A 12,890-nucleotide genomic window follows, 5' to 3' on the forward strand; every position below is an offset into this window, starting at 1 on the left:
CTGCCCACCCTCCTGTGTAACTGGCCATAAAACTGCAGCCAGGAGCTCCCGCATCCAGCCCAGCAATTCCTGCCTGAGCAGGAGGGAATCTGGGAAGAAAGACACTCTGTCTTCATTAAAATCCTGATGTGTGTCATAAATCCTGGCTGAGAGCTCCTGAGGGCTGATGCCTCTTGCAGAATTCATACCTTATTCTTGCTTTGGGTTTGCTCCTGCCCACAGGGTTCCTTACCTGCATTACTTCCAGAGCTCCCCTCCAAAAAGCAAACCTCATATTTCATTGTACCAGTGTTTAACAGGCTTGGAGACCAATGCTGTTTGTGGACTAGATTCACCCATTTCCCCGAGCAAACAAGGGGCATGGGATCACCCACCCAGAGTATTCAGGACATTCATCCAATATATTTTACACAAATGATTTGCTGAGCTCTCATTTAAAAGGGCTCAGCAGGTGCCTGTGCTCCCAGTAAGGGCATACAGGGAAAAGCAAGAAGCAGAGGGAGAGCTGAGAGGACTGACCCAGAGCTGATTAAGGAGAAGGCTGCTGGCAGTGTGACAAGCCTCACTGGGGACTGAGGACTGAAAGAAACCAAAACAAAAAGAGCCCATTTTGGGAAGCACCGAGTGCTGAGGGAAAGATAAGAAAAAAGGGTTTGAAACAGAGGTGCCAGCTGGGGGGAACTCTGTGCCTGGACTGGGGGCCAGGAAGCTGCTCTCAGGTGCTGGGAGGAGCAGGCAGCTGCAGGAGGCACTGCCAGTCACCAAGCACAGGAGAGCAGGGCAGGGCAGGGGAGCAGAGAGTTTCTCAGCGTTCCCACCAGGCAGAGCCTGACCTCCCATTCCCATGGCAACCCTGGCCCTGGTGCGGTGCAGGGAGGCAGACGGAGGCATTAATTTCCCAGCAAAGCCATCTCGGAGCCTCGGCACGCGCAAGGGTTGCTGAGGGAACCGTAACTTTTTAATCACACTGCATTAAGGGTTTTATTACTCTGCATATTTATAAGGGTTGGTTTATTCAGATCCAGAGAGAGAGAGAGAGAGAGATTTGCTATTTTTACTGTCTCTTTCAGATTACCCCAGACTTTTCTCTGCATGGATGCTGGTGCAGGTGACCAGGGTACCACTGCTAAAGGCAGATGGGATGCAAAATAGTTCCAGTGTGTGCAAGCAACACAGCAAACAGAGATGCCAAACAGACAACTGCAAAGTATGTGAAGGGGGCAGATCACTGAGGTGGTAGATCTGATATAATACATCATATTTCTGTGGCTTGTGAGTGAAAAGACAACTGGGATAAATTTTAGCAGGGTGTTTTACATAAATGGCAGCTACAAACATATCAACAACCAAAAAGAAAAAATAAAAGCCGAATTAGCTACTTTATGGAAAGACTGAGGAACAAATGCAACCCAGAAGAGTTTTTCTTCTCTCCAGAGCCTTTTGCACATCTCTGTTACTCCCACTCCTGGCCTGTACAGCTTTGCTCAAAAACCTATTTGGAAAGCTTTTAGAAAAACATCAGCATTAGTCTTTGTTTGAACCAGCTGGAAAAAATGACCTTTCCTGAACATTTGGAAAGGCACAAGAGTGACTGACCTAAAGAAACCCTTGGAGGTTGTCTTGGACTCAAGGCTCAGACAGACTTGTTTCCTCAGATGTAGCTGTAGTGCTGTTAAAGCACTATGTCCCTCCAAACTTGTGCCCCACAGATCTGAGTATATTTAGGCTTCCTGCTGAGGCACTTGACCCATTGGAGAGGCTGGAAAGGAGGTGTGGGATGCCAGGGCCAGGCATCTCCTTCAGCCCTGGCAAGGACCAGGAGAGGTGCTGTGAGGCTGCGCGTAGCCCACGCAGGCTGAGTGCTTTGGCTGCCCCTGCCAAACCAGACAAACAGATGAGCTCATGCCAAGCAAAGTCTCTTCTGAAAGTAGCAGGAAAACCAAAAACTGTCAGCTTTGTGACACATGCTTTGGAAAATCCCTTCCAGTGCTCCAGTCATCCCAAGCTCCATCCCAGGCAGGCTGAGCAGCTGGCTGTGCCTTAGCCCAGGCTGCTGCTGCCAGCCCCATCTGTGGCAATGATGTGTCAGGATAGAAACAAGATCTGTAGCTCCTTTCCTGCTCTGCCTGCTGGGTCTTTGAAGAGGACTGTGGGCACCAGAAACACCAGAGACTCTGCAGGGGGTAAGAGCTGGTTTGTTTATTCCAATGCAATAATTATTGGGAAGAGAAGTCAAAAACAGGAGCTAGTAGCATGTGTACCATGGTGGGCTGCACAGATTGGGGTGCTCCCACTGCTCATGTTTGTCCTTTCCTCCATCTGCTCTCCTTTCTGTCTCTGCCAACAATTCTACAGCTCCCTAGGCCCTTCCCACTCCCTTCAGCAATGCCCACACTATTGGTGGTACCTGCACCAGGAGCTGTGGTAGCAGCAGCCAGTGCCCCAGGGGTTCTGGCACCTTTGCTCTCTCATCTCCTCCTCTAACCCTGCCAGCTCAGTGTCTTCTCTCCCTCACTTTGCTCCAAGGCTGATGATTTCCAAATTTTTGAAGATTTTGGGCCTTGACTGTCAGGCAGTGATCAGGCAAAGGCATCCCATATCAAAAGGCTCCAGCTGTGCTGGGCAAGTGGCCACACTGAGGACTGAGGGGGCTGAGCAGAGCACATTTGCCAGGCTGCAGCCATAGAGTGACCTTCATGTGGTGGCTCAGGGACAGCTGCCCCTACTGTGTGAGACTGCCTGTTGTAGAGGAGCAGCCACCCTTGGTCAGACCAAATGTCCATCTGACCCCACAGCTTGTCCCTACCAGCCACAGATGCCATGAGAGGAGGGTGAGGACAGGGTGAACCCAATCCAGCACCTTCCCAGCCTCTTCTCCCCACCCATGGGAATCCAAGCAACCTCCTGGGCTAGAGTTAGTATCTCTGTAGGCAAGAGTTTAAATTATTTTCCTTTCATGACTTTTTCCTGCCATGTTTTGAAGCTGTGGCTGGCACTGGCAGGCTCCCATGGCAGAGCCCCACTGTGTAATGACATGCAGTGTGAAAGCACCTCTCTGTTTGAAGCTGCTGCCTCCTGCCTCCAAGCTGCTCCATGCCTCCAAGGTGTTGGCTGGGAAAAGGCAATGAATGGCCATGGCCTATTTGCTGTCCCCAGGCCTATTTTATCAGCTTTTTGTCTGAAAACCACTCCCTTTTCCCTGCTATTGCAACTGCTCTACACCTTCAACTAGGAACTGGCTGTCTGGGGTGGGCTGTCGCACTTGGCTGTGGGGCAGAGGCTGAGAGCCCGTTCCTGGCCCAGGCTGGCACCTGCAGCTGCACTCAGCGAGCCACCAGTGCTGGGTGTGCACACAGCCGTGCTGGCCACAGGGCTGGGCAAGGGACAGCACTCACACCTCACCCCAAAGCCTTGTGCAGTCACTGCCAGTGCTGTGATGCCTTTATTTCTCAGTGCCCTTTTCTTCTCCATTGAGCCAGTAACTTAGAAGCATACAAGATATTTTTAGACCTAACTTAGAAGTGCTTCAGGTCTGCATTAGGGTGACTCAGCTGCCAGTGCTGTTTACTTTAGTTTTACAATCAAACTGGGCAATTACAGCCCTGAACAGCTTTTAGAGTCTGCATTTCCTTGTCATGCTGTCAGAGTTTGCAGGCAGCGCTGTCTATAAAGCACTTTGCACACCCAGGTACGTGTCTGAAGGTTTTCTAAAGCAGATGGAGAATAAAGCCCTGGGCTGTCACACCTCTTTCCTCTGTCTGCTTGTAAAAGCACCTTCCTGTGCCCTTGGTAACACTGCCTCATTGCCAGAGGAGCCGGCACGCTCTGCTGGGGATGCTCCCCACGATGACAGCTCGCGAAGGATTGCTGCAGGATTTGGGTCACGGCCGGAGCACAGGGTGGCATTTTCTCCCTAATGAAAGTCTCTCTCACAGCTTTTTCCTTTCAGAGGAAGAAATCTTTGCAGCTCACAGAGCCATTTGTACTGGCTTAATGATGCTCAAGACATTTATCCTGGGGAAAAGTTCTGCCTGAGCTCCCTGTTTACTTCAAACCCAGTTATTTATAACAACCTTTCCTCCAGTTCTTGAATCCTTCACCTGCACGAACATCTCCTCTAGATCATCTTTATTGAATACAGTTAAGTGTAGCTCATGGGGTTATTGAATTACAGGCACGAACTTGGCAAAATGAGATAAATCATTCACATATTAGCCTCTCTCTATTAAACACATGTCACCCAGAGGCATTTTTCCATAAAACAGTAACTATATATCAAGCATTTGAATATTTGAAGCAGCTAAGGCAGGCTTCTCCCAGCAAGAAGACACACAACAGGAATGTAGCAGCCCTCTCTGAAGGATGTTTTACTGCCTAAAATATTTATTAGAAATAGCATCCTCTGTGTGAGGCTTGATCAGTAAGAGCCTGAGAGCTGCATTTGCTCTGATTTGTGTCAGATTCTCTTCCATGCAATGTGGCACTAAGTGGAGATGAGCGCTGGCACCCAGCCCTGACACCCACCTCTGCCCAGGCCCAGGCACAGCAGGGACAGTGCCCTCCCTCGGCTCACTCTCCAGTGGGCCCCTGCCAGGCACCAGCTCGAGAGGGACATTTTGGGAGTGAGGGGAGCTTGATTTGGGCAGGAGCAGCACTAGGAAAAGTTGATGCCATCTGGGAATGCAAAGGGGACTCAGCTGCAGGCTCAGCCCCTGGCATGGGGGGGAACAGCAGGTCCTGGTACTGCCCCAGGTCCTGGTACTGCCCAGCCCCAAACCACGCCACTGCGTGCTTGCCCTGAAGCACCCTTGCATTCATGCCCCTCCAAAATACCTCAAAATATTGGTTTGCTTTTCTCTCCAGGTAGGTTTCATTCTGGCACAACTTTTAACTTCTTTTACCGTGGCCTCAGCTTTGGTATTTTCAGAGTCCATGGCAAATCCATGTGTAACCTTCCCTGCTCTGTGGTTTGATGTGTCTCAGGTTTTGAGGGGATTTTCTTCCCCTCCCTGTGTGACTTGGAAGCTTGAGGGGGTGTGTGGTGCTTTATTTGGGAGATCCTGATCCCCAGCTGCATCTGCTCCAAGCCATTGATGCTGTAAGATTTTCAGATCAGAAGACTAACTGAAATACTAATGGAAAAAAAATACATATATACAATAATCTACCCTGATACATCACTGTGAAGATCAATAACCTCTCAGGACAGACCATGTTCTGCATCATTGCTCCTTATGCACAGGATTTTGTTCTGAATATTAATCCAGAACAAATTAATATTAATTAATTACTATTGTTCTTGGATATTAACATTTTATAAATAATTAGTATAATCAAGATCTTATTTCCTGGCATTACTAAGAATTACACAACGATCAGCAAAGATGTATTTGTAACCTCATGGAGCATAAACTACCCTGTTTATATACTACTGTTTAAGGTGCTGCTGTCAAGGAAAGTAATTTTTACAATCTATTAATGAGGTTCCAGCCAGTGAAAATGGTTTGCAGTGTGGACGTTTGACTCTTTTCTCTGGAAATACCTTTTATTAAAGAATAACCTGCAGATTCAATAACAGTGATGACATCTCTATATGCCAGTGTCCTCTGGGGAGGACACTTGGACTTCTCTGCCCCATTTTGCAATGTTCTGTAAAGAAAGGCAGAGGAAACAAAAGCTGCACCCCCTTCTGCTGCCTGTGGCCCTGCACCCTGCAGGACTGAACCCCAGGAGCAGCACCTGTGGCTGCAGCACGCCTGGGCTGCAGTGCACAGTGGGACCAGTCACTGCCCCTGGGCACGGGTGTACAATGTGCTGGAACCAAACCAGGAGCAGCTCCCCATTCATGGCCTTTTGTTCAAACTGCAGGTTTGTAACACCCACTTTGTCCTCCAAATCCAGATTCCAGCTTGGCTTTTCCTCATTCCTTTGAGGCATGTGCATGTTGCTGGTTTATGGACACTGCACGGTGCAGCACAGGTTACTCCATTAAAACACAGAACTCTGAGATACCATTCCTTCTTGTTCCCAGTGAACTGGATTTCATACTTTTTATTCTCTATTTTAAAAAAACCCATCAGATAGAAAAGTGTGACAGACAAGCTTTCATGATAATGTTTTATGTTGATCCATTTTCCCTGCATTCTTTCCTGGTGGAAACGAAAATCTCCTGTAAACACAACCCAGTGTGTGGTTCATTAGAGCAGTGGTTTGGCACCTGTGTCACCAACTTACCCCATGACTGTCTCACTGTCCACACACTTGGGATGCTGCACTCATTGATGGTTCGTGGGCCTGGGCACAGCAATAAATCCCCAGCCGGCTGGACACAGGATTGCAGATCCTGGCAGACACTGGAAGCACTGTGAGGAGCCAGGTGTTGAGTAAGGCAGCGGCAGGACGTGAGCTGGGCTCCTCCTACAGCCCATTAGATCTGCCTTCAAGCGCCCACACACTCTGCAACTTTTCAGTTGGACAAAAAGAGGTTTTCCAGCAGAGGAAGAAATGTCCCTTCTGTGGGTCCCCACAGCATCTCAGGCCATTGATATCCTGCTGAGCCCAGGGCACCAGACCAGCCAGCCTGACTGACCAGCCTGTCATTGCCCACAGCCACCACCTTCCCTCCTCCCCTCAGACCCACACAGCACTGCCTGAGCCTCCCTTCTCCTCCTCCTCCTGGGGAGCTGGAGGAGCGTGTGATGGCAAATGACAGCCTCACCTCTTCACCCATGGAGGGGGCTGGATGAGATCTGATCAAGCAGCTGCTCATCAGTCCCAGGCATTGTCTGTCCATCACTCAGAAGCCACAGGCTGCCCTGTGTCAGAAGTCCCCGCAGGGCTCTCCCAGCAAGGCCTCCAAAGACACGGAGAGGATTGTCAAAGCAGCTGGTTCTGTCTGGTGTGCAAGTAAATTATGCAGCTGTATTGCATACCTGCGTGGCTGGTGGCAGTGGAATATATTTTAGGAGTCTATACAGGGATTTCCTGAGCTGGGACATCACATTCCTTTCACCTTTTCTTGGTCTGAAAGCAAGGTGGGGCAGAGCACCAGAACAAAGCAGGTGCAGAGGACACCAGGAGTGCCCAAGCTGTGTATGAGCTGTATGCATTGAGCTGAGCACACTTCAAAACAAACCCCCCCTCCCATAAGGATCATTGCTGGCACCCAAATGCAGGATTTATCCCCAAAGAATCCTTCTCCACAGTTTGCTGAGTATCTCCACATTCTGATCTACAGGAGCACATGGCTGAAGCAGTTGTGAAGAATGCCAAACACTATATCCTACTGTCTCCCCTGCCCAGGTAAGGGCACAAACTCACTAAGGTGGAGCTTGGCTAATGTAGGAACTTCACAGGTCCCTGAGTATACCTGAGAAACACTATAAACAGAATTTTTATTTTAAAAGGTGATCAATAAGAGCAGCTCTTAGCACGCCTGGCCAGCCAAATACTAAAGGCAACCCTGCATAAACCAATACAGGACATGGTCAGATTTTGGCACAGTGGGTCAGAGAAGGAACGAGCTCCCATGAAAGACAGGTGCTCTCTACATCTCAGGGCAAGACAATACCTCTGGGCCTTCTCAGTGTAATCATGGGCCTTCCATAAGCATCTGCTCAAGGGCTTTTCACCTCTGTCTCAGCACTCCTGTAAGCACTGTCTGTACACAAATCCCTTCACCTCCCTCAGATGCTGCATTCCATCTGTACCTTACAGGGTGGCAGAGGTGGCTGCTCTTCGCTCACTCTGGGTGACACTCTGTGCAAGTTCACAGTCTCACAAACATTAAACAAAGCCTTGCTCCAAGGATATGGCAGCTTTCCCACATCCCCGGCTGAGCAAATGGAAACACTTCCCAAAAGCACGTCGTAAAGGCTGTCCTTGGTGGTTCTGTGGGCTCAGGGCTATGTGACAAGGTGTGCTGAGCACAACTACCCCTGCACCAGCCCCTCCACCATCTGCCCCGGCTCAGGGCACTACCCAGTCCACTTAGGTAGGTCCAGAAATGAGAAGGGATAGTTAAATTCAGGGATAATTAAACTCCTTGAGAGCCAAGGAAAGGCACCCTAATCCTGGCAGGCTGAAAAGTGCTTTTCAACATCTTGTGACATGGGAGCTTTCAGAGCAGTGATGGAGCTCATCCAGATTCCCATCCTAGGCTGGAGCTGGCGTGTATCACCCCAGGGCAATGGCTTCATTAACATCAGTGCCAGTGCCCAGTTCTCTAGCACAGGATCCCTGCAAGTACAGACAGTCCTCTGGAGACTTGCTCCTGCCATCACTGAAGCCAACCACCAAGATAAAGGCTGCCTGAAATCCTTGAGGAGAGGAACTTATCACAAGAGACCTGGTGGAAACAGCAGCAGCTGTATTTGTGTTTTGCTTTCAAAGGGTAAGCACCTTTTTCTCTCCCTATCCTACTGTTGGAGTACAGTTTGTACATCCCATCATTCAGATGTCTGACAAATTATTTCACAGAGTGTTCTTTATCGGTAGCTGTGACAAGCAAATTACACTGATTTAGGCTCATCTACCTTGGTCTCCAGGGAAGCTGGATATTAAACTCTCTCAGAACTGGCAGTCTGAAGCACTGTCACCACTCAGCCTGAAGGAAGATGCTGGGATGGCTTCCCTACTCAACTAAAAAAGGCTGCTCTACTCAGGGGAGGAACTAAAATATGATGAAGGGAGCACCACATTACTCATTCTTTCTACAGAAATGAGGCTCACCTTAACCACGGCAACAATATTTACTCCAAATGGCAGGTCTGCAACTTCACCCGTGGCTCCAAGAAAACTATGTCTCTTTTCTTGCTGATACACAGTAAGTCCTAGGAGATCCTGCAGGCTCCATTACCCCACTTGGTGGCAGCCAAAGTGCCTAACCAGGCCCATAAAATGATCAACAGGCACCACGCATGAAAGGCAGAGATCACTGGTGGCCTTTCAGTGAAGCCAGAAGAGGGGGTGCCCAGCAGTGGCTTCAGAATGAAGGAATCATAGAATATCCTGAGTTGGAAGGATCATCAAAGCCCAACTCCTGGCCCTGTACAGAACCAACCCCAAAAATCATGGCACATAACTGAGAGCATTATCCAAGTTCTTGAGCTCTGGCAGGTGTAGTGCCATGGTCATTTCTCTGGAAAACCTGTTCCACTGTCCAACAACCCTCTGGATGAAGAACCTTTTCCTAATATCCAGCCTAAACCTCCCCTAAAAAAAAAGCTAAAAGGAAACCTGAACACTGGCCCACCCCCTCAACTGGGCATTGCTTGGGCACTGCCATGGGCAACTCAGTAAGTGCACTATTTTGCTATTTACATACATATATATGACCAGGAAAGAACAGGACAAAACCAATCTTCTAGTTCTTCCTTCTAGGAAGGTGGGACTGCTCCTCCCAACACTAATGCTGAAACCCTCTTCAAAAGGGATCAGTGCAAAAGTTATTTATTTCTTCTAAAAGCAGCTGGGTCTTTATTTGGTATGATAAATGCAGAGCTGCCACAGGCCAGGCTTGCTGGGAGTGCCAAGGTTAAGGTGCAATAGCACATTTATCCTCACAATCAAGTTAAGCTTGTAGCCCATTTTCAACATAAGCCTACTCTAGCAAAACAATTTGTCCTTTAATCACAGCAACAAAGACAGGCTCCCAGACTCCAGCTATTTTAAATGCACTCAGATGGGTCCAGATAATTGTTGGTAAGGAAAAGCTTTGAAGTTCTTGAATCCAGTAACAAAAGCTGAGCCATGTGCGGAAAGAGGCACGGCTGGCAGGTTGGCTGCTGCTGCCATCTCCTCACAGGAATTTCTAACTCTTCTATTAAACCCTTCTCAAAAGTGCTTTCTTCTCCTCCCCTCTCTGTAACCCTCATGTAAAAGCCCCAGTAAGAGCATAACAACAGGATTAATATTTTTATACAGTTCAGGAAAGCAATTTAGAGCCTTGCCCTCTGTATTCCTAAAGCCAGTATTAAAAAGCTTATTTGATGCAGAAGATCCCTTAAAATTATCATGAATATGAAGTGATTGACCTTATTTGCAATACAGAATCATACTCTGTCTTCAAGGTACCAGAGGTTTTACCAAGCATTGCAAAACCTTTTCTTTCCAAAGTCCTAGAGAAAAAAATCTCAAGGACCTCCTAACAAATGACCAGATGACAGAGACATCAGTACAAGTCAAATATTAGGATTTGACTTCCCTGTAGGATCTGTTTGTTCATGTAATCTGCAATATATCTACTAAAAATGAGAACACAAGTGAATGAAATTGAGAGTAGCAGGCTATTCAAAACTAAATGCAGAATACAATTTAGTTTTATTATAATTATTTGATAAGCTGCATATTTATCTCAAATACATTCTTAATAAGAAAATTAAATTCAAGCATGAACTAATGGCAAGAGCACCTTTTGTCAACTGGATGCATTTCCTTTTGCAAAAATGAAACTGAAGCAAGCCTGCTACTTTTCAATGGCAGACATCACAATATAGTGGTATCAAATAAAGTCTGCTATTACATGAATAATATTATCTATTATGCATTATTATAAATATACATCAATAGGAAACAAAAATCTGGGCCAACAGCACTTTAGCAAAACAAAAGTTACTCTTGGCACCATCTGAGTACTTGGGAACAGTCTGGACAATACTGAACAGGCAAGCTTAAAGCCTATATATATAAATTAAGAATAAAAACTGAAAATGCTTTCACTTGAAAAGCAAACCAAAAAGTTTAATGCTCTCCCACATATACATTAATGTATTCCAGAAACCAAGGAAAGACAGATTTTGACACCTTTTATGTCAAAATTAAGAGGGCATCATACAGTATCACAAAAGCAGCATAAATTCTGCACTCCGATTTTCTTCTTTAATTTTAAGCCTTCTGAATACTTGAGCCTGTAGTCCATCCAGTCAGGCAGTTTAATCTTCACATCAAACATGCTTTGCCTTTCAGGCAGAATAACGATTTGGGTTTTGTTTTGCCCCCCACTGGCATCTCAATGCATGAAGATGAATCACACCAGTTGATATTCACACTACATGAAGCACCTGCAGAAAAATATCCTGCATGTATTGCATATATTTATGTCAAAATCATGGTGTGGTATTACCTACCAAAATAAGAATGAGCTACAGAAACCTCAGAAGAACATCCAGATAGGAATGCTTCTGGATTTTGTAGATGAAAAGGAACTGTCTGATCTAGGAAATGTCACTAGTAATAAACCCACTTTTAGAGTATCTCCAGCTCATCAGCTACATGAACAGAACAAGAGTAATGCACTTTTTTTCCTGCTGTTTAAAAGAAAAATTATCCTTATCACCAGTTAATGGAAGCCTGCCTTGCAAGATAAAGTCCTGCTGAATGCTGTTTCTCAGGACACAACCTGATATAGATGTATGAATGGGGGAGCAGGGGGTTTTCAATGATAAAAAGGAATACAGGCAAAGGTCATAATGCAGATTTATGAAAAATAAATTTATTACATAACACCTTGTTTTAACAATGTTTGATTTTTTTTTTTTTACTCAGAATACTTGTGTCATTCATGTAAAATAGTTTGATACAGTACATTGTATGTAAGTTTTTCCTCATAAATTCTAAGGCTCTCCTAACATCTTGTTCCTCTGCAGTAGGAATGGCACCCCTAAACAACGTGCGAACATTAAAAAAAAAAAAAAACAAACAAACTGAACAAAATTTAAAATCCACTACACCAAGCTGGTTCTCAAAAATCATGACAAAATATCTGAATGGATGCCGCACCTTTTTAGGAAATATCATTCATGCTTTTTTAATCCCAAAGCATGCTCACAAATCATTAACACCAACAGGAAAAAAATAAAACACTGTCTATGACAATCATTTTAGTTTGTTTGCTGAACCAAACATGTTTATATCAATGACAACATACTTATTTAACTATCAAATAGCAGCTTTAATACCAGTCAAGTCATAGATTTCAAAACAAAAACAAAAACTTATGTTGGAAATAAATCTTTGGGACGCTTGTAATTGCTGGGAAAAAACGCAAACACTTCCATGTTCTTAAAAAAATCTCATTGTAGCAATCATGTCGGTCATAAAACATCGATCTAGCTGAAAAATGAACCAACCCACAAAAGTCACTAAAAATAAATGTCTATCAAAACTGTCTGAGAGTTACGGTTAGTTTGCTTTTTTGCCATGGTAACATATACTGTATGCTTCAAGTACCAGTTCAAAGATGTCGTGTACTATCGGTCAGATGAAGTTGTTACATCAAGAGAATTCACCACATACGACAACAAAAATGCTTGCCCCTAGCACATTTCACAGCTTCACCTGCTACAGACTGTCACTGAAAAAAATGCATCGCTCAGTCTGAACCATGTCAAGTAAACTACAGAAGTAGCATATCCACAACACAAACCGTGCTAGCACTTCCTTTTCAAGTCTAACCCCAAAACCAGGTACAAGGTGGGAGTCCCCGGCCCCGTGGCGGTGGGACGGGTGGGAGGTGTGGTCGTACAGTACATTCTGCGGCCCAAGGCGGGCTCCTGGCAGCAGCTGCGTGGCCGGCGTGGCACCGGGTGCGGCTCAGTACCGGTGCGTCTGGTGCGAGTACTGCGGCGGCTGCTGGGAGGTAGCTGAGTACCCCATGCTGCTCTGGGGCTGCGATGTGCTTGGTCCGGGGTTGGGGTAGGCAGCATGGGGGTTGGAACGCTGCAGGGGGGAAAGCACAGACACACAGCCCTTCGTTACACAGACACGGAGAGACAGTTTCACCTAATGACTCCTTTCTTCAAGGGGCACCCAGCACACACAGTCTGAAAGCAGCTGCACTTCCAGGCTTTGTTCCACTTTGATTACAGCAGGTAACAGACATCAGGAATACC

General features: G+C 46.4%; 1 protein-coding gene across 4 annotated transcripts in view; it reads right to left on the reverse strand.

Annotated features, from left to right (window-relative positions):
• Window positions 1-11,469: 11,469 nt before the first annotated feature.
• CDK8 (cyclin dependent kinase 8) overlaps window positions 11,470-12,890 on the reverse strand; it is a 69,684-nt gene continuing 68,263 nt past the window's right edge. For all 4 annotated transcript variants that reach the window (XM_054654950.2, XM_054654949.2, XM_054654948.2 and 1 more), the window contains one exon: window positions 11,470-12,717. In XM_054654950.2, coding sequence (XP_054510925.1) covers window positions 12,592-12,717 — 126 coding nt within the window. In that variant the 3' untranslated portion in view covers window positions 11,470-12,591. The remainder of the gene's footprint in view (window positions 12,718-12,890) is intronic.

This window comes from Agelaius phoeniceus, chromosome 2 (genome assembly GCF_051311805.1).
Source record: "Agelaius phoeniceus isolate bAgePho1 chromosome 2, bAgePho1.hap1, whole genome shotgun sequence".
NCBI lineage: Eukaryota > Metazoa > Chordata > Aves > Passeriformes > Icteridae > Agelaius > Agelaius phoeniceus.